Source organism: Callionymus lyra, chromosome 17 (assembly GCF_982586985.1).
Source record: "Callionymus lyra chromosome 17, fCalLyr1.hap1.1, whole genome shotgun sequence".
Classification (NCBI taxonomy): domain Eukaryota; kingdom Metazoa; phylum Chordata; class Actinopteri; order Syngnathiformes; family Callionymidae; genus Callionymus; species Callionymus lyra.
In genome coordinates, this window is record NC_141834.1 from 7,407,348 (window position 1) to 7,429,428 (window position 22,081).

The 22,081-nt window shown below is 36.5% G+C and overlaps 1 protein-coding gene across 2 annotated transcripts in view; it reads left to right on the forward strand.

Moving 5' to 3' along the window:
• The first annotated feature begins 8,527 nt into the window (after window positions 1-8,527).
• syndig1l (synapse differentiation inducing 1-like) overlaps window positions 8,528-22,081 on the forward strand; it is a 52,585-nt gene continuing 39,031 nt past the window's right edge. The window contains exons 1-2 of one of the 2 annotated variants that reach the window (XM_087812282.1): window positions 8,528-8,747; window positions 18,863-19,471. In XM_087812282.1, the coding sequence (XP_087668408.1) occupies window positions 18,968-19,471 (504 nt within the window). In that variant the 5' untranslated portion in view covers window positions 8,528-8,747; window positions 18,863-18,967. The remainder of the gene's footprint in view (window positions 8,748-18,862; window positions 19,472-22,081) is intronic. The other variant, XM_087812281.1, reaches the window with a different exon arrangement.

Here is a 22,081-nt window from a genome sequence, read left to right on the forward strand (position 1 = left end):
ATCATCTAAATATTCTACACTACATTAAGTGGCAAAATATAAAAGAAGAACCCAGTGAACCCAGTTGTCAAGAAACTACCAGATTTACTGCTCTTCCCCGCCGTCTTCCTGATTTAGTATTTCACCGGCGAAAATCTTCCAAATCATTACATCAGTAGGAGATGTCAGCGACATGATTAGGCAATGAGATAATTGTCATTACTTTAAACAAAGTATTTATATGCAGTGGTCCCTGACCACATCACCGTTCACCTTCTGATTGTCTTTTTTGTGTATAGTTATTATTCAGTTCAGTATATAAAAAAGGAGGAAACCAATGGTACGATATATATTTTAATCGTTGAGAGATAAATGCAAATTGCATGATGTTGAAATAATGTACGTTATTTGAGAGATTATAATATGTGTAAGAATGTGGAAAAAGTTAATGACGGTTTTGGAAAGAAGGGATTATGAGGCCCTCAACATTAATTTGAATAGTGAAAATGTCAGGTTAAGAATTCTGACTTAATGCTTTTACCCAAACAAAGGAAAATCAGATAAGTTTTAAAGTCACACTTTTTACTAGTACAAGTGAGAAAACACCAATCTTCCTGCAGTACATGCCTGTCTGAAAAGTAGAGAGCTTTCAGTCCGCTGTTATACCGTCGTAGCAGTTTGACAAGCCATTAATTATTACTCCAAAGTTCCCACCAAACACAAACTTGAATTAATTATAATTGTTCAAGATTAATGTTAGCATTTACTCCTTTAAAGAATGGTACCTTGCATGAAGTCACCACCAAGCAGTGATGAAAACACCAGCAACTTTAATAATAATAAATATAGTTAGTAAATTTGATAAACATACTTTAGCTAAGGGACATCAGAATTATTAAACGTTATAAAAAAAGGAACTTGTTTACTGATTATGAATATTTGCAGTTGAATGTGAAGGAGCTTTAGTGAATATAACCTTTAATCTGAGAACATCTTTGACCGAAAAGAGTGAATGAGCTAAGGTCATCTTAAGGGCATGATTACAAGTGAGGGAAAGCATTGCCGTGATATCTACAGGCGGATCGATCAAAGTCGTATCCTGAGGTATTGTATTGGTCTGAATAAAGGGCTGAGCCAAAAGGCAAACCTCTAATTATTTATGTGAAGCCAAGTTCCTCCAAATTTTGGGCAATGACCCAACTTTAAGAAGCTTATATGAGATTCCACAACTGGGAGTAGATCAGTGGAGCATTGCACAGGCCATTTGAGGTGACTTTATACCGAACTCTGGGTAAGTTCACCTGGGAGGACAAAGAAGACATTGGACTTCTGAGGGAACACTACGTTACTGTTGAGAGGGATGTTGACGGCTCTTTGCTGTGACCCCATGATCGACCTCAGATAAGTGATGAAGGATGGATGGATAATTTACCGGCAGTACAATCCAGACTGGTGTAAAAGCCCTTCTGCTGCTACAAAAGCGTCATTATCGTTCTTTAAAGCTCAATTTTCTATTTTTTTTTCTCTTGAAAACATTGAATGATTCACTTCTCAGCCATGATTACCTTTCAGAACTCGTCACATAACACCTGTTATTAGAAAATGAAAAGTTATATCACCATTAACATTTACACCAGCATGTGTTGACTCACCCCCGAGCTGCTGTGAAAGTGTGCCCTCGTGTTACTGTGGCGATGATCAGTGTCTGCACAAGACTTCACCTCTTCGTACTTTCAAGCTTCTGTTCGACTCTTTTCCTCCTCGCCGTGTCACAGAGAGCCTCGCTGCAGGCAGTGCCATGTGCCTGAAAGGAGAACTTGTCAATAAGAAAAATCACTTCGCTTCAGACGCGGATGCTTCTATTCTTAAAATGAAAACCACAAGATTGTGGCCAAATACTCCTTGATGAAATGGGATTTTTGATTTCTTTGAAGTTGATTCACTTACATTAAGGCGCATATACCTGAGCAGCAATTTTGATCTTTTCAATATGATTTTTACTTTTCTATATGAATCAGTGGTGAAAAATGAATGACTCTATACAATATTTAATTGTACGTTCTGTATATAGAAGATTGTAGAGGCATGTAGAATCTAAAATCCAACACCAGACAATAGTTAAATGACAAAATAAAACAATAACAATTAAATATTTAACATACTAATATTTTGTTTCATACCTGAAGTACTATATACATTATTAAGACAGGGAAGTGCAGTCGGGGTATGCGCAATCCATCACAAACTGCGTTGATACATTCAAATTACGCGGACCGGTTGCCGTATCTCTTTTCAGTTTATGTGAGTAAAGAATGACTTCTAGAGCTAAGTAGGTTCAAATCTCCATTTAAAAATGACTTTATGTTTCAAATGATGGTCGTTTAAAGCAAAAAGTTAACCAGGTGAGAGTGCCATCTAGTGGTCTCTAAAAATAAGGATACTGTTACATGAAGCTTCAAATCAAAAAGGATATAAAAAAGTTTAGGTTTTAATTTGTTATTCTTATATAATTTATTTTTATATAAATCTTATTTAAACATATATGTGATTTATTTCAAAATATAACGTATTTTACTGGACTATACATACAAAAAGGACATTTGAAGTTAAAATAAGAGTCCAACAAAAACATATTAAATACATATGTATTTGTATTCAGAGTTGAAATAGTAAAATATACTTAAAATGTATTGTTAGCTGTGAGAAACACTAATGTAAGATAAGTCTTTTTTCACTTTAAACTTGTTGCGACCGCATACATACGGTCAAAGGGCCTCATCTAGCCCCGGGCCACACTGTGACTTTATCGACTATTCAATAAAAAATATCTGTAAAGTCATGTGAGGTTGAGCTAGAAACTATTATTCGATAGAAACAAAATTACAAAAACTTTTGGTGTGTTTTTGAAAAAGGTCAGGTTGAGACATTTTTATTTAAACCTGATTGATGGACTTGTTATGGCCGACATTTAACATCAAAGTGAAGAGTATTTCTAATAAATGTGTTTTGTTTCACCTCATGTTTTGCGACATGTATTGAAAGTTAAATAAAGGGTAAGTGTGAAAAAGTCAGGTGTGAAAATAGAGCCGAAATCCTAGCATTGTACAATAGACATCACAGGAAGTACGTCTGACCCTTTAGAGGAAAAAAGTGATTAAACGGCTATTACGTCGACCCTGAGAGATTATATATATCAGCCGCGGCTCTCAAAGGATGATTTGCGGCTCTTCTGCAGACCTTTCTTCAAGGCAAAATGATCAAATTATCCAGCAATTGCAACCATTCACTCATCCATCTCCAATTGTTCCCCCAGCCTGGATCATTTGTCTCACTGAGGTCTGGAATAATGGACCTCGCGTCTGGAACTGGGGTCAATATTTGACTTTAAACATCTGCATCTAATTGCTGTGGAGGAGAATGTTTTCCGCCGGTTTAATGGTGACCTCTGATTGGCTTGTTTACAACGCTATATAAAGTAGGTGTGAAATTAGGACACTGACTCTTTAGCGTCTCTTCATCTCGCCACTCAATTATTCTCTTGAGGCAGTTGTGTTTGACACTTTCTGCTTTTGTCTATTAGTGGTTTTTATTTTTTTTTAAAACACACTTGAAGCCTTGTTACTTTTGAATAATGGTTGCAGGCCATATTTTGTCTCATCTGCAAACATATGTGTCCATCACAGTACTGCTTTATATACAAATTCAGTGGTGGGCATTTTCCATTTCTTTAAGAGCCACATATACTGTATAATTGGTGCCTGTCAATCCCTGGAACAGACAAAGAATTAAAGCCCTCATATGAGAGTAAAATTGAGAATACATCAAGAATTTTAAATTCATTTATTGACATGTTCATTTGATAATAGTGCACTATTTTTTTTAAAGCGACAATAACTTAATAAGTTGCAGGTGCTGTAGTATTAGATATTGATACAGAAAGATGGTACAAGGAAACATTTTTATATTAAATAAAGGACTTCTTGAACAGTACTTGTAACACAACAGTAAAACAACAAGATAAACATAAAACATTATTGATTCTAACCTTTTTTTTATTTGTCTATGAAGGCTTTTGTTGTATTTATGTGTTGATAAGTAATTTACGCTGCCTTCTCTACATATCAACATCAGTTAACAGATGCCAAGTTGACATTCATCATCTCTATTTCCTTCTTCCAGAATGATCACCTCTAATTTAAAAGCTGCATATATGTATATTTCTCTGTGTTTTACACCATGATTCAGACTGGCGTCCTGTCCAGGGTGTCCTCTACCTCTCGCCCTATGAACAATGATAATGAATGGTGTGCATGATGCAAAAATTAAATGTTCTACTAAAATTAAAACTATAATCTTCCTTTTTTACTTGTAAAACACATGTTTAGGTGCATTATTGCCAATAATCAACTCTCCACATTATATCTCCCACCCGTCTGTCTCCTGAAAGTCTGTTCCAACTATTTGCAAATTGTATTTCTTACAGTGACAGTAAAATAGATACACTTGGATTGTATTTGATTTACTGTTATTTTCATCAAATGTATTTTTTTTTTAAAAGCCCAACTACCTTTATCACTAGAACCAAAAGGTAAACTATTTTCTGCTGCTGACAGTTGACATTCCTGCCTGCTCTTACCAATAAGTTTTTATGTCCTCGCGGGACACAGTCTTGTCTCTTTCATGGCTTCATAAAAACCATGACCTGAGATGATTGAAGTGGATCAACTGTACAGCACAAATCTGCCAGAAAGACACATTTAACCACTTGGAGAAGCCGCAATATATATATATATATATATATATATATATATATATATATATATTTTAATATACTTGTTTTTTAGAACTATATCAGTAAATATGCTGGAGGAAATTAAACAAGCTGAACTTCCTCGAGAGAATTTACCAGATTAGTCTAATCGAATCACAGTTACTAGACAAGTCTGATGGATGCAGACACAGGCTGTGGATTAACATGCTCGACTCGCACGCTTGTGTTCAAATAAATACCAATAATTACAAGCTTTGCCCCGCTTCAGAAAGTTTGCAGTTATTTACTAATTAGTGTTCCAACTTTACAAGTTCGTACGGAAGAAGAAAACTATTATGCATTTGATTTACTTGTGTTTGCAATTTAAAATCAGAGCAGAGAGTCTAGAGAGACGAGAACACATAAATAAAACAAAGCTGTTTTTTCCACACTTGAATCTTTTCGAAAAGGCATGGACCGCCACCTCGCATTCTTGACGTCAAATCTTTGTGTATTGGCAAGAATCTGGGGACATCATACATATGAAAATACAGGGGCAATGATACAATATATTGCGATACTGTAGAAACATGGATATATTTGTAGTATAGTCCAGGTACTTGGTTGTGGTGTAGTGTAATTCAATGATCAAAATATGTCCCAACATCATCTTTACAATCTGCTGGAGTCGACTGTATCCTCTCGTCCTCAGTGACAACTGGAATCATGCAGGTTTTCAATGTTCATTTTACTGCCTGAGAACGTAATGACTAGTGGTCAGAAGTTCAAGTGCAACAGAAAAATGAACAAATGGCATGAATACTTGCATGTAAAGATACAGTTATTTTATTTTACACACACATTATTGAACTATAATACATAAAAAAAATAATTAAAAATTAGGATAAGACATTAAATATAATTAAGAATTCAAAAATGTAATTTCAATTTTTTTTCACTAACCAATGCAGTGTTGTAGAATACTGATACAGTAAAGGATATCGTAATATATCGCCATATCAATATTTTATAACAGCCCTAGTTGATATGAACATGCGATTTCAGAATATCCTGAATTCATGGTCAAAAACTCGCTAAAAGAGACAGAAGGTTCATTAGCATTTGTTGTTGCAATCAATTGCAATCAATCAATCAACCTTCAAACATCAAAATGTTATCATAAAGTTTGATAAAAAGTGAAAACACATTTATGCTAGTAGTTTATGCTAAGGTCCATCCCATAAACAAGCAAGAGTAACCCCAATGTGGAATTTAACCTCGATGCTTGTGTGGCTGCAGCATTATGAGCATCATATCAAGCCTTTATTATGCTTTTCTCCTTTTTAATCTAAGATAAGATAAGGGTCTAACAGGCACCAGACGCTGTCTTGCGCGTACATGCATGTACATACACATTTATTGAACATACCTACATGAAGGCAGTAAAGAGAACAAATGCTTAGATGCTTTTTTTTTGTGTCAGTTTTGTAGCAGAAGCTGTAACATTTCTGCTTTCTGCATGGTTTCAAGACCTGGCTGTTACTAGGGACCAATTAGGTGATGGAACCTGTTCTATTCCATTCACAAGCCACTTTCCTTCTTATCAGACCTGAAAGCATATCAGATATTGGACTGCACCTTATCTCTAAGGATCAGAATTGTTATTTAAATTCTAAAATAATGTCATTGCTTATGTGAATTCTACACTTCATAGTCATGTTTAACATGGAGCATTTCCACATCTCCATTTCTGTCATATTCATCTGTAGAAAAAAAAAAGTGTTTTCAGTGGGGCGGTGCTTAAGCACATTTTGTAATGTAAATATTTTAATGCAAAGAGAGTTTTTGACACATACTGATGAGTACAATAGTGTCAACATTAAATCATCATCATTTGTATTTTCCATATTAAGAGGCATTATTTCAAATGAATATGCTAAAAAAAAACATTTTTTCCATTTTTATTTCTATTTAGAAATATTTCAAGATTCAAGAGCAGGTTTATTTACGAGTACATATTGGTATATATACATGGAATTTTCCGTGATTGTGGACGTCTCCGGAATTGGTTTTAACAACATTTTGAAGATGTGTAAATACAAATAAACAATATACACAAACATATACAAATAATAGTGTGGAAGGAAAATAACTACTAACTACTTTCATACTATTTCATAATTGACACAGGATGGGTTATTCCGAAGAATGGTCCTTCTACCATTTTTTCTAATATTTATTAGACTAAATCATATTTCTATTTTAGAGTGTGTGTGTCGTGGCCATGGAAACCACACAGACTGTAGTGGGAGTGATATTTTGATATAATGCACTGATGTTCATTTGATGATAAACATCTAACCTATAACAGTACACGATCAGATCCCTGTGGAGTATTAATAACCTTAAGGTAGTTATTTAGAGGGGGATTCATTCAAACGTGCGCCACTGAAGGCCTATGTGTAAGTAATTAAGTAAGTCATTTTTACTTGTATAGCGCTTTTCCAGACCATGGTCACAAAGCGCTTAAACAATCAAAACAATATTCAATAAAGTATATACTTTAAAGGTCAAGATAAAACTGAGAACACAACAGGAGTTCCAGAAAATCAAGGAAAAGCCTGAACAAATAAAAACGTCTTAAGATGTTTCTTAAAGGAGTCAGTAGATCATCAAGCGCAAAGAGAGAGGAAGATCGTTCCAAAGCTTAGGAGCAACAGCCTGGAAGTTGTCCAACAGCCTGGAAGTTGTGTGTGTAAAAATATTTCTATTTTAGAGTGTGTGTGTCGTGGCCATGGAAACCACACAGACTGTAGTGGGAGTGATATTTTGATACAATGCACTGATGTTCATTTGATGATAAACATCTCACCTATAACAGTACACGATCAGATCCCTGTGGAGTATTAATAACCTTAAGGTAGTTATTTACAGGTGGATTGATTCAAAGGTGCGCCACTGAAGGCCTATGTGTAAGTAAGTAAGTAAGTAAAAAAAAATGTATAGCGCTTTTCCAGACCAGGGTCACAAAGCACTTAAACAATCAAAACAATATTACATAAAGTATATACTTTAAAGGTCAAGATAAAACTGAGAACACAACAGGAGTTCCAGAAAATCAAGGAAAAACCTGAACAAATAAAAACGTCTTAAGATGTTTCTTGAAGGAGTCAGTAGACTCCATCGAGCACAAAGATGTGAAATGCACGGCCCGCCACTGGATATATTTCATCGGATTTTGTTATAAATCTGAATATTTATGCCGAATTATTAGATTTTGTTGAAGAAATACATATGTTTTACTGATAATTTGTTGTAGAACGCCTTAGATAATTGAATTTATTGTTTATATACAACACTTTTGTTCTTTAAAATGCCTAAATAAGTGATTATTTTTTTGAAATGTACTAATGCAATGATGGAAAATATAGACACTTTTTTTTTAAACTGTTTTAAATTAGTTCAAAATACGTCTGATGTTTTTTTTTAGTTTTTTTTTTAACCATGATTAAGCTGAACATGCTGTTTTCATGACGATTAAGCAGCCTGGTGAACATTCGCAGGCAAATCCACCCACTCTAAGAGAAGATTAACCTCGTTCACACATAAAAAAAAAAAAACACTCTGAGAAAGTGAATACAAGCTCACAGGGAAGGACGGGGAGGGAGGACGCTGCTGTCGCGCTTTGCAATGTGAAGCCTATTGGACTCTCCTCCTCCTCCTCCTCTTCCTCCTCCTCCTCCTCCTCGCCTCCTCGCCTCGCTGCGCCAGCATCACCTCCCTTCCCTCACAGACGCTCGCTCAACTTTGGGAAGAGACGACCGCCTCTTTCTTTCCTCTCTCCTCCACATCTGGACTTCTTCACGCGGGGAAATAAAGGAGGACGCGCTCCGAAGTGTCGGAGATGTCTCTATTTTCTTGGTCGACGCACCTGCAGTGTTCCTTCAACGATGTTCGCTCCAAAACAAACCCATGTTTGCGTCCAACAGGCAATACTTGGACTGTCTTTAACTCTGAGGTAGGACTGTTTTTCACATTGAATATTACATTTTTTTTTAAATACATGTCTTTGTTATGATGCGTTAAACACGTGCTGACGCTCCTGATAAACTCAAATAAATGAGTCAATTTCCCTTTTGATTCCACAACAACAAATCCTAAGTGTTGCGTAGAGATGGAGACCTGGAGGAGGGAAGATCTCCACCATCCACCTGCTGCAGCATAAATTTCCGTCTGTGTTTTGTCATGAAGTCATTGGGTCAGACCTTGGGCTCCGAAATTGCAGCACACAATTGCCAGAGCACATTCATTTTTTCGAGGAATTGCTTCAGATGACTCACTGTGTGTGTCTGCCTCGTATTTCAGGATCACCTATTAATAAAGTAGAAACACAATGTGACTGTGAGGCTGACAACAGATTAACAAAAACAGGTAGAATCCAAATCATTTTACCACCAGGGTATCATGTAATATTGATGACAACTTGCATGTTGAATAATAAACATTCCTAATAAGAGTAACATTTAATGTTGTCAAAGTTCTAAAGACAAATCTGTAATTCATCCAGTCAAAAGACTGAACACAATCTTGACTATATACATTAACTTTAATAATTAATGTCAACTAAGAAAGTAGACCATAGTTTAAATAGTCAAAACGTTGTATATAGGCATTACTAGGATGGTTTTGTTTGAATGTGCGTGAAATAAATTGCAGTTGTGTTGCGTAATAGTGACTCACAGGTGGCAAAAATATGTTATACTTCTGTCGCAGGAGACTCGAGGAGAGTTGAGTAGAGCTGGTCACACGTCTGCTGCAAACGTTGGTTATGCAGGATTCAAGATAAAGTATCAACACAATCAATATTTTTTGCGAATGTGTTGATTTTGCTTTCTGGTAAACTCCATAGTACACATTGCATTTGTTTAAAAAATATGTATTTCTTGGCACATTTTCTTTAAAAACTCTTTAAAAACAATGAAAAAGACGCTTATTCTCTGAGAAATACTTATTCATTCATGTCATGCAACTTTTGCGTCAATCTTTTATTGAAATTCTATAATTTATTTGTATTGAACTTGCATTTGGATGCTTTTGAACAACCACTAAAGTACGAGTCCCGTCCCCTGCTGATATACTGCTTGGCTGCCTATGATATTCTCTATAGTTAAAATTGCAATAATAAGAACATAACTTTGTTGTCATTTCTTGACACATTTTTATTTAAAACAATATAAATTACTTTCAGATTATCCTCATCTCAAATATATGAAAAAAAATAGAAGTCTAAGAACACATGACTATGAAACAGCAAAAATAAAGTTATAGCAGCGAACAACAAATCAATAAAATTAGATTATGAAAAAGGTTTTTCATTGTTTTAATGCAACTATGATGTCACTTTTGCACTGGGATGCTTTTATACCACCAAGTGACGACTCCCGCCCCCTGCTGAGACATTGCTTGGCTGCCACAGATGATCTCACCAGTAAAAATTTCATAAATTTAAATAATAATCTTGCAGTGATTTTTTGGAAGATTTTTTAAAGAAAATTCAAAAGACTTTTGGTTTAACCTCATCTGAAATATGAAAGATTTAAAAGTGCTAGAACACACTGTTATCAAACAGCAAATATATTGTTATAGCAATGGAACAACATCGTAATTAAATGATGTTACTTATTTGTGTAATGCAACTATGATGTCACTCTCCCTCTTTAAATGAAAGTACAAATGTTGCTTCTTTTAAAACCTCCCTAAAATGATGACTCCCATCCCCTGCTGAGACATTGCTTGGCTGCCTCCCTACTCCTGACATCTGTCTTTCTCTCTCCTGCATGTGATGCCAGTCTTTGAAAACAATTAATTTTTATGTGTCAGACCAAACAGCTGAGGCACAAACTCTCATCTGGACAGAATAAATCGAGTTTGTTGGACAAAACCAGTTCACGACATTAGAGCTGCAAGAAATGACCTTGTTGAGTTATCCCACTGATCTAAGTGCAGTATGTGATGGGCTTGTTACGTGTTGATGTGTGTATATAAGATGTTCTCAGTTCAAACTAATCCTGTGAAGTTTTCTTAGTTGTATTTTAATACATGTTCTTTATTTCCATAATAGGATGATTTGAACATACAATTGCTTTATGTAAAAATAAAAAACAAAATATATAAACATACTTCCAATTTAAAAGACTTCGTAATTCAAAGTTGAATGGGTCAGAAATGACAAAAATAGTGGCTAATATTGTGAACATAAATGGAAACCATTGTTGAAAAGTAAATAAAAACTGTATAATGGAGAGTCTTGTGCGTTTGATTTATACATTTGTTATAATGAACACATATTGCTAATATTATTATTACTTATTACTTATTATTATTGCGTATTTAATCATCTGTTTTTTCCATGGAGAGAAAATATAAATCTGGTCACTTATTCGACAATTTCCTTCTATAAACTTTGATGACGAATTAGCACTCACCGCAATCGTCTCCCCCTTTGTAATCCTGACGTGAGTTCATCAATAACAGCCGACTATTACATTATCAGGCCAATCACATGCGAGCCACTGGGTCTCTGAATTGAATTACACAAAGAAGTCGCGCACATTTTCCAGACGCGGAGGAAACAACTGGCTGATGGAAAGGTTTGTTAAAAGCGCCGGACAGTTAAGACACATTTGTATTCAGGTGCATCTCGCCACCGTGGCCCCGGGGTCCGGCAGATAACGCCGGCCTCAGGATGCGGGGTCAGGGGTCCGGTGTTGATGGGCAACTGGCTGACACAGGGAAATAGAGTGCTGACTGGATTAATAGGGTTGGCGCTCGTGGGTTGTGAGCAATGGCGCGCTCTTGTTTCTTACCCTCCCGAAGCCTTCTGCTTACAGGTTGTTGGCTAATCTGTTACCCCCTCACCACCCCTCTGTCAGACACCTCGGGGCTCACTACAGTGTGTGGCGCTGTCTCTGTCATGCTCAACTGTTTATGGACGAGTTCTTGGCCACAGTGCAACAAATCAGTCACTTAAATAACCTTAAAACGTCAACACGGCCGCACGAATATTTACAGCGAGGCACATTCTTGACAGACAGACCATAATACTGTTTTAAACATGCCTGGGTCGTCTCACGAGCTCAGAGGCAGAGAAACAGTCACACAGTGAGGCAGCTGGCTGTTGTCGGCTCAGGCTATTTGCATTGTGTAGGAGTGTGTGATGGGTTGAGTTGTCAAAAGCATCAATACTAGAATGTTGTATCCGGATACGATATTCATCTTCAAAAGGATCAAAACTTGTTATCATTATTGCAGTTTTGTTTTTTATTACAAATATTTAACGTGCAGTTCTTTCAATTGTTTTAACAGAGGTTATTTTTTTTACATTTGCCTTGTTCATGCCATGTTTACTTATTTTGAATTTGGGTATCTTTCTTCTTGTAGTATCAAAATTGGTATGGACTACAAATATTTGCGTGAATAATGGTATCAAGTTGAACATTTTGAGTATCGTGATCCCACACAGTATTCATGATGGAATCAGTGGTAACTACAGTGTAATACCCTAAACTTACAAACACAACCAAAATGCACTTGCATATATCACCACATGTTTCATTACTTTAATAACTATAAATATAAGAGGTTTGAAAACATATAGACACGGCAATATATTAAGATACTTCCATTATAATATAATTGTTCATCCCTTAGTATTGCTTATCTTGTAAAAAGTTAAAAAAATATATATATTTTGGCCAAATTGGAAGTAAAATGTGACTTTCTAGAGAAAGGAAATGCCGTTGCTGTTGTTAATCTCACAGTAGTTCAAGTGACGAACTTGATGCATCTTTACTTTACTTGCAGTGATTTTTGAAGTGGTTTGGAGGCTTTTGGGGTGGGGTAAGGGTGTGCTTGAGATTTTTTTGTTTACTGTCTAGAAGATCACACTATACATAGCAGCTGACAAGTATTTTTGTGATGTAGAAAAACATGTAATAGAACAATTGATTCAAATATTTGTATGGCACATATTTTAAAATAGATACAGAGTTATCACAAATACACAAAAGAAAATATTGTTCTTTGCACTCTACAATAAAAAGTTAAAGAAAAAGGTCATAGCCTTTAAATATTTTGTGAATGCAATATAGCTAAAAGTGTTTTAAAATTGACTTCCATCATCCATCCATCCATCCATCCATCCATCCATCCATCCATCCATCCATCCATCCATCCATCCATCCATCCATCCATCCATCCATCCATCCATCCATCCATCCATCCATCCATCCATCCATCCATCCATCCATCCATCCATCCATCCATCCATCCATCCATCCATCCATCCATCCATCCATCCATCCATCCATTCCATCCATCCATCCATCCATCCATCCATCCATCCATCCATCCATCCATCCATCCATCCATCCATCCATCCATCCATCCATCCATCCATCCATCCATCCATCCATCCATCCATCCATCCATCCATCCATCCATCCATCCATCCATCCATCCATCCATCCATCCATCCATCCATCCATCCATCCATCCATCCATCCATCCATCGATACATCCATCCATCCATCGATACATCTATCAATCTACTAATTACTTGAGAAAAAGGTTATTAGTTATTCTTTGGTGTCGACTATGTATCGTAACAATGTGATATAATGAGATATTATCACATACGTGAACGAGCGTCATGATGCGTGTTGGACCATGAGGTTGTCCATACTTACCACGTGTAAAATCAACAAACTTGTTTCAGTTTAATTCCCTGATGTGCCTGTAATGTTATCCCTGTGATGTATCTAGTTATTTTCTTGCTGCAGCTTCTGTCTTTTATCAGTCATAAGTTATTCAATATGCCTGTTTTCGATTGAAGCGAATGCCCACATGAATCCGCTCATGCCTGACGATGCTCTCTATTCTGTGGTCGAGACTCGTGAGGGTCTGACCTTCCCGAAACCTTGGCTACCCCTCGTCCTTGTATAGTAATTGTATTTAATTGAGTAATTCTACTCAATTGGTTTCAATGCTTTTTGCCTACCGCTTATCCCAAAGAGGGTAATTATCTGGAAACAATAGCAGCTGACAGGGTGAGAAAGGTTGCCTATACCCTGGAGTGTACGACAGAAGAAAGACGATCGGTGGCATATATTCGCGAGCAGGAATATCTTCACTGACATTGATCACACTTAACATACAGATCGCTCTATAGGAAACCAAATAAATGTTGCTTTATGTGTAGCTGGACATATCAGCACAGCTCGTACATGATCAGAATGAATGTGCCACATCAATTATCTTTTATTATCCTTTTAAGTGGAGGGGAAATCACTCTCCCCCCTTATTATGGATTTACTGTCCTCGTGAAATTAAAGGCTGTCGACGAACATGTCACGGTATTTGTCAAGTCCTCAGTCGCGGGTATGCTGAAGTAGAACACAGTTTTTGTTATGAAAATGTGAGGAAAAAGCTTGAAGTTAAGACTGTTTAAATCACTTTCATGTAAACAGGATTGATTCATTATTAAACATTATTTAGACCTTAAATTCCACATATCACTTCCTATCAGAGGAGAATACAGTCTGGTGTTTCCTCCCACCCTCTCACTTAAGCAAGTTATGGAAGATCTCTGCTTGTATGGAATTTAATTTGAATCCTCCCCTGTATCGCTTTTAGTTATTTGTCGGGTTCTTAGCCTTCACCTGGTTGGTGCCGGCTCTATTACAGCATCACATTTTTCATCTTGGCTTGTTGGAACAGGACAGCGTGACCCCAGGGCAAGGTAGAAGTCTCCATAGGCCTTGGACCAGGGTCTTTGTGTTTCTGAATAGCAGCTGTGAAAAGGGATGGTTGCAGCACTTATATTCAACTCAGTGTTGTTCTTTGTGGGTTTAAATATCTAGAAGGTCCTGGGGTCCTTCTAGATATTTCCAAATATATTTTCACCTATGTTAAGAAAGGACTTTGTGTGTATTTCATCATGTTTTGGAATCAAATCCATCTAGTAAAGTCAAGTTTCACGATGAAAAATTGATTGCAATTTTAAAACATTCAAAAAAGTCACAAAAACTATAAAACCAGAGGTTTAACATAAATAATTTGTCTAAATACCATAAAAAAACATAAACATTGTTTCATTCCATAAGTGACGTGAATTTGGCGCCCAACAGATATGGAGGTTTTAAAAATGTCAACAAAATATTGCATGAATTAGTGTAGAAAGAACATGAACATTTAGTTTACAGGACACAGGCATTGGTCCCCATCTATGTGGTACTTTTAATATGATATAACAAATATTACTGAAACTGTATATCAGAAATGTATTATTAAACTATTTCTACTTCATTTGTATGCTTAGGTATTTGAAAGACGGTCCCTTGAGCGTAGGTGGATACAGATTCTGATAGGATGCATAAAGGGTTTTGTTTTTCTCCTCAGTGTAGGATGTCGTGTCCGTTAAACCAGTGGCTCTCAAACTTTTTGCACTTCCTTGGTTTCCTAAGAACAACCTAACCCCATACATAGTTTTTTCTATAGTTTGCTAATTTATTTGAAGCTTATTTTAATTTTATTTGATGGTCTGTTTTTCAGAGCAGTTGATATAAACATTATTTTTGTGTGGTCCGACACAAAATACCTCATGGACTGACACAAAGTCGTTGGGGGAATATTGTCTATTTTTAAACGTTCACTGCAGAGGAAGAGTTCCGTAGAACTGGGCTGCATTTTCCGAAAAACAAACCTCATCCATCTTTTTTTTCACAGTGGGGTCCTTGGGAACTGTTCTTTCACATTCCAATTTACACGTCTCCAATGTTGCATTAATCTCAAAACATTACAAAAAAAAACATAAAGCGTCTCCTTTAAAAATGATGTCACCAGAGCATAAAAAATAAAAAATTGCGTCAACCAGGGAACAGAAAAAAATGATTTAGTCATTTCCACTTGTTACCTGCTGAGAAAAGAAGTGAAGGTCATATAAACCTTTCTTGATTGAATACAGAACCTGAACATAAAAAGAAAATATAGTCTCATTAAAATACATGTTTCCATTTACTATGTGCAAAATTGTTGTTATCAGTATTTATTATGTGTAGCATAGATTAGTGTCAATGTAAAGATGGATGTTTTAGCAGTGAATTTTGTAAAATTATGATTTTATAAGGGTTTTTTTCCTCGTAAGATGTCGGTAAAGAAAACTGTAACACTTGTTGAAATAATTAGAGTGAGATTTAGCCTAGCAGAGTTTATTCTTTGTACCTATTTCAACAGCTCCATTGATGAAATGTCGTGTCATCCTTGGCTCTCCAGTACTGCTCCTTTCATCTGCTGACCTGGCTAGCTTAAAGCTTTACACATCTTGTTTTTCATCCTTGCAGTGAACTATAGTGAACTTTCTCTTTATCTCCTCTTCTGGTGCACTGACACTCTCCTTCTATCTGGTCCCTCAAAGGTATGGGGGTGCTTGAGATCACCCCAAAGGCACACAGGTGTGCTCCACATTTCTGCGTACTTACTTTCATATCTTATATCTTGCACCTTGTGTCTTTAAACAATGTTGAATTTGTTTTATAACCAGAAAAAGTAAAGGTCTTTTCATCTCTCATCCCTCTATCCTTCAGTTAAGTCTCACCATCTACCTGCTCTGCATCTGGGATCAACCTCCTTTGCATCCCTTCTCTAATGTTTCATGAAACGGTGTCTTTCACCGCTGCTTAATATCAATGCACTCCGGTCAGCTCAGCTACTATGCAGATCTCATAAGCTCCAGCCAAATGTTTCTTACTTAGCTCGTTCCTGATGGAATTCTCTGGCTGGGAGTCAAAGAAGTAGCATCTTTGAAAGTTTCCATTTCAAAAAAAGGTTCTTTCAAACACGGAATCTTATGATGAAAACATGAAGGGCAAATTGTGGCCTGGGAGATGATATTAAGCGACCCTCCAAAAGGGATTCTTTTTTGATCAATCTCAGGTGGTTAAGAACTAAAAAATGTACACAGCTTTCATTATATAGTTAAGACGAAACATATTTGTGCAGATAAAAACACAAGATTTGCCCTCTGTTACCCAGTCACTCTTGCTTGTGACCCCTAGAAGTACCTAAAAATACAATTCCATGCTAAGGTAGTCCAAGATAAGAGCCTTTATTTGCGTTGCATCTATATTAACATTTACTTCCATTGAAAGCATTAGGGTCTTTTTGGATAATGGCAGGATTTATGGAAGTATTTTGGTATAATCTGCTTTTCTTTCTTCCATTGTCAAACCAATTTATTCAACGTGAGGTCAACAGAAACAACAGAATTATTTTAGGCATCGCTTAAAGGTTGGATATTTTAAATTCGCTGTTTTGCTGTCTGGTTAAATAACCGTCCTTAGCCATTCGCACAGAATTAGTTTGTGGACCTTTGTATATTACCCCGCACCTCTGTGTTATTTTTAATACATTCACACGGGATAAGCGACATCTTTAAATTATCTATAACATCTATTTCACTGACATAACCTAGAGATACAGATCTAAAAATGCGTGCACTTACAGAAAGAGAAAGGTAGCATATACACGTCAAGATGGAAAAGTGCGCAATTACAATAACAAACCACAGGGGTGCAGATTCGCACTGGACTAGTATTATCACAGTGTTAGGTCAAATACAGTAGGTAATTTGCAGCGGCATTGTTACTTTACAAATCACAGAAATGGTGGATTCGGACGGGATTAAATCTCTTACATTTCCCGCAATTATTACAAATCGCCTTTGGTCCACAGGTAATACTTATCCCGTGGGAATCTGGCTTTAGAGAGAAATTCGAGATAGTAACACATCATTGACCACACTGCATCGTCAATACAGTTTTCATGTTTGTCTGTATCAGGACTGTCATACTAAAAAACGTTTTAAATATAGTTTTTATCATAGACACTTAAAAGTTAGCCAGGGTTGACTTATGTTAAGCATCACGTTTATTTTAAGTTACATTTTGACGGAGGCAAGAATACATTCATAAAAAAATCTTCTTATGTTCTGGATTATAGGAATCCTTAAGACTAGCTTGTCTTGCCCAAAGTGATTTTACAGACCATTTTTCAACAGGGTTAAGTAGAGGAGACTTGGAATGCCACCTACTGACCCTTAGCAAAATTGATATACAATATATATATATATGGTGCCAATGTGGTTTTGATGTCTAAAACCATTTAATATTAATATGAGATAAATATTGAATGTGAACATCAAAAAAGAATTGGGATGCTTGGCAGAGGTCTGCACTCCTTTTCTCTCTCATTAAAATACCTGTCAGTGGTTGAAAAACCCTGAGTTACAAAACCATGATAATTGTAAATAAATGAAATCATTTAAATCAAATAATTGCAAAGCTTATTGTGTACATAACATATAGGTGGTTGTTCTACCAGGGTTGGGAGAAGGTAAAGAAAGTAAAATAATACACATTCATGTTTATCTAAATTGACATTTCATTATTTCATTATATCATGTATAAATATATAATTTCATAGTTTGACTTGTTAATTTTTTGGGCTACAAGGCAGGGGGTCTTTCTTCATACAGGTGCACCGTATTATAAAGCTCGTTGAGTGTGGTGTGGCTTCATAGCTAACTTAAGTCGTACTAAAACATTTTGACAAACTTTTGAGCGCCGTTTACCACATAAAACTGGTCTGAGATCAGTAAGTATAACAAGTATTAATACATAAGGCACACACCATGGTATTATAAGGTCGATTTTTTAGAAAATGAAAGGATTTAAAGTGTGCCTCATAGTGACAATATTGGTAAGAAAAAGTGTAATAGGGTAGAGAAATTAAGCATTGGCCGGCACATGCTTACAATGGGTGTCCATGCATTTTTCTGGACGGATGAACTGGCAGTGTTTACAAAAGATACACCCATGAAAATGATTGTTGCTGTTATAAGTCTGGGTAGACGCCTGTGTTCCCTCGAGTGTCTCTACTCGATGGTGAATGAAACATAATTTCATCTTGAGTTTGTTCAGCTCTTGAGGAACAATCAATGGCAGGATTACAACTAGTGTGAGTGTAGGTTATACACATTGTTTCACTGACAATTCTCTGTGTTTCTTCTCATTCTAGGTGTTGTCTCTCTGAACGCTGACTGCTTTTCCCTTTTCCTGAGCAATAAGGAAGTCGTCGCTGCGTTTTCATCACCGAACCTGTTCCATTTTAGCATCTGTTGCTATGGAGAATCTGAGTGAGCTCCAGAACCCTTTGTTGGACAAGAACAGCAAGTCAATGGTCAACGGCTATGGCGGAGACTTTCCTAACAACCAGTATCAAGAGAACATTATCAATTATTTCGCTGGAAGCGGAGGTGAGGGTGGGGGAGGAGGAAAGGTGAGTAATGGGAACGTCATGAGCGGAGGAGGCTACAACACTTCTGGCAAGATCAAGACGCAGCAGCTGCTGGACGCCACATCACTGCATCTGGCCGTGGAAGCCTTCTACAGACCCAACTTCATCCTGTACAAGGAGGACAGCGGAAGCATCAAGGCTAAGGAATACAAACCGGAGTGTTGCGAGACGACTTTCACTGAGAAGAAGGCGAAGGAGTCCTCGAACTCGACGCCGGGCGAGGTGGCGGGCACCGAGGACCCCCAGGCGAAGCTGCTGGAGGACGGCGAGCACATCAAGATCCAGACGGTGTCCTACGAGGTGGAGGAGGAGGAGTATGTAGAGTATGAGGTGAGTGGTGTGTTTGTGATGGTTATTGATGGAGTGTACTTCGATAACAAGCAGGGTTGCATTCGGAATGAGACCGGTGGGACTTGTGAAGTTGATTAAGTCTACACGTGCTTATACTAAAGCTTTCCTAGCACTCGCCTGTGGAGAGTTATCTCCAACCCACCATGTATTTTATCTAGGCAGGCGATTCCACTTACCCTGTGGATTTTTCTCTATCAAGCCAGGGGGGGGGGGAATCCAGGAAGTCATTTGTATGGCCCACCAGAGGTTTGAAAACGTATTCAATACCGGTCTAATGTTCACCTGGAATACATGTCAATAATATGAGCGATGATGCTGTTACAGGTTGCGCCAGAAAATACTGGATTCAAAATATTTTTTAAGTGATAGTTCACCAAAAATTCGAATTTAACAAATTTTCTACTCACCCTCATGACGACCAAGTGTTTGGATTATTCTCAGAGTAATCTGTTTATTTTGGGAGTTATAGGCAAAAACTTATTTCAATGTCAAATATCATTTTAATGTAGCGACTTGAGTTTAGATGTCTTTGTCTTCATCTTCGTTTAAAAAGACACTTAAAAACATCTCAATTCCTCCGCCGTGAACATCTTTAACATCCATTCTGTATGACGTTTTTGGATGTTTTTTAAGTGTAATCTTTTTATGATAGGATGTCTGAGGACAATATACATATATCAAGGAAAAATAAAATAGAGTGGGATCCAAGTGATGGGAGGATACGCAAGATTACATACGTATATGTATTTTTTTTCCTTAAAAGATGAACTATAATAGGGTCCCAGTGATAACTGAGGACCAGAGGACACGGAAGGATGCATATATATACATATATATATATATGTATATATATATATTTTTCCTTGATATACAGTATAAACATCAAAGAAAGATGAAATGTAACAGGGTCCCAGTGGATTCCCTATTTAAAGGGATATATCGGCTTTCAGTTCTATTAAATCAACCAAAAGGCAGTCGAACAACTCACAGGATGTCAGTAGTCAGTAGATGTAGTGGAAATAATTAATATTGAATCATATTGTGAGATTAAAGTGTCACTACAGCCCTACAGGTCTTATAGGGGCAGCGTCCGACGCTCCAAGGTCAATGCCTTTTTCCCAAATTTTCCCTTCATTGAAGAAGAGGTCCCTCAGTTTGGTGTTTCTTCTCTGGTTGCTCTGCTGTGGTTTTTTTTAAACTTTTTTTAGAAAGTGTTAAAATATGATGTGGTTATAAACGGACTAGTGATGTCTATCATGTCAACCCTTCAATAGGTAATGAAAGATGAATTAAGAAAACATTCAAAAGTTTAGCCAATTAGGGAAACACTTGAGCCAAATATGTTTCCTGTAAGTGACAGTCCTTGTATGAATCCATCTGTTTACCGTCACTGATAAATGTTTTTATTTTTTCACAAACCTAGACTATGCTTCCTCTTTTATTCCCATAGGAGCCGTTTTCATTGTCAGGTATTGACTTACCCTGGAAAGAGTACAATGTTACAGGCCAGTGTATTTCCTCTCTCAGGCAATAGCATGGAGTAATCCAGTGGATTTAAGGGATTGGACAGAGAGAAAATAGGGTGTCATGTTAGACCAGCGTCCTGCAGGAAGGACTGAGATGAACCAGGACTCTTGTGATAAACACAATCCTGCTTGTTTCGTTCAACTGCAAACATGCACCGTTACTTGTTTATGAAAGTGTATAAATGTTCCTTCAACACTGAACTTTGCCTTGTCCAGTATGTTTTATAGTATTTCTCTCAATATTGATGCTTTTTTTCTTTTTCGTTTTCTTTTCAAGTCAACGACCTTGTTGCAAAACAAGAAAATAAAACTTTAAATCTTCAAACAAAAGACTGCAATTGGATTTGAAGTGCATAAAGGAGGCAAACAAGAACCTTGGAACTGACTTCTGTTATGAGTCATTAAATGAATAGACTTTAGAAGTGAAAGTCATCCACTGCTGTGATGTGCCAAGATGTGAATGTAGAGCCAATAATGAATACTGAACTCAAACCTTGGATTTCATTCAGTTGTTTGTTTCAAACAATGACTCCTTAAACCATTTATAGTCATTCGATTTTAGGTTTTCAAGTTGTTTGTTGTCTTTAAATGAAGCAGTTTCTCCTCCAGTCTAGAAGATGTCTATGAAAAGGTTATTTAAACATTGGTCGTTTTTAGATTTGCAATTGAATTGATCGCCAGCTTCATGAAAATCTTGGATTTACTTTTAGGTTTTGCAAATGTAGTTGTTTTCTCAGATTGTTTAGCAAAGGTACTATAAAAGGACAATCATATCATCAAAATGGATGAGACATTTTCTTTAAATCATTATTACAAATGATTAGATTGTAGTATGTGAATGATGCCACATGATTAGAAAATTAAATACATTTTACCATTTACCATGTTACTTAATAAATATAATATCTGTGATATTAGTAATTGAAACAAATCTGAGACACACAATGAACGTAATAATGATTTTTTTTTTTTTATAGGTTTTGATATTTCAAAATCTTTATGTAAAATCTAATGGTTTTCTTTCACAAATACAATTTGTACAAAAGTTATTTAAACCATCAAT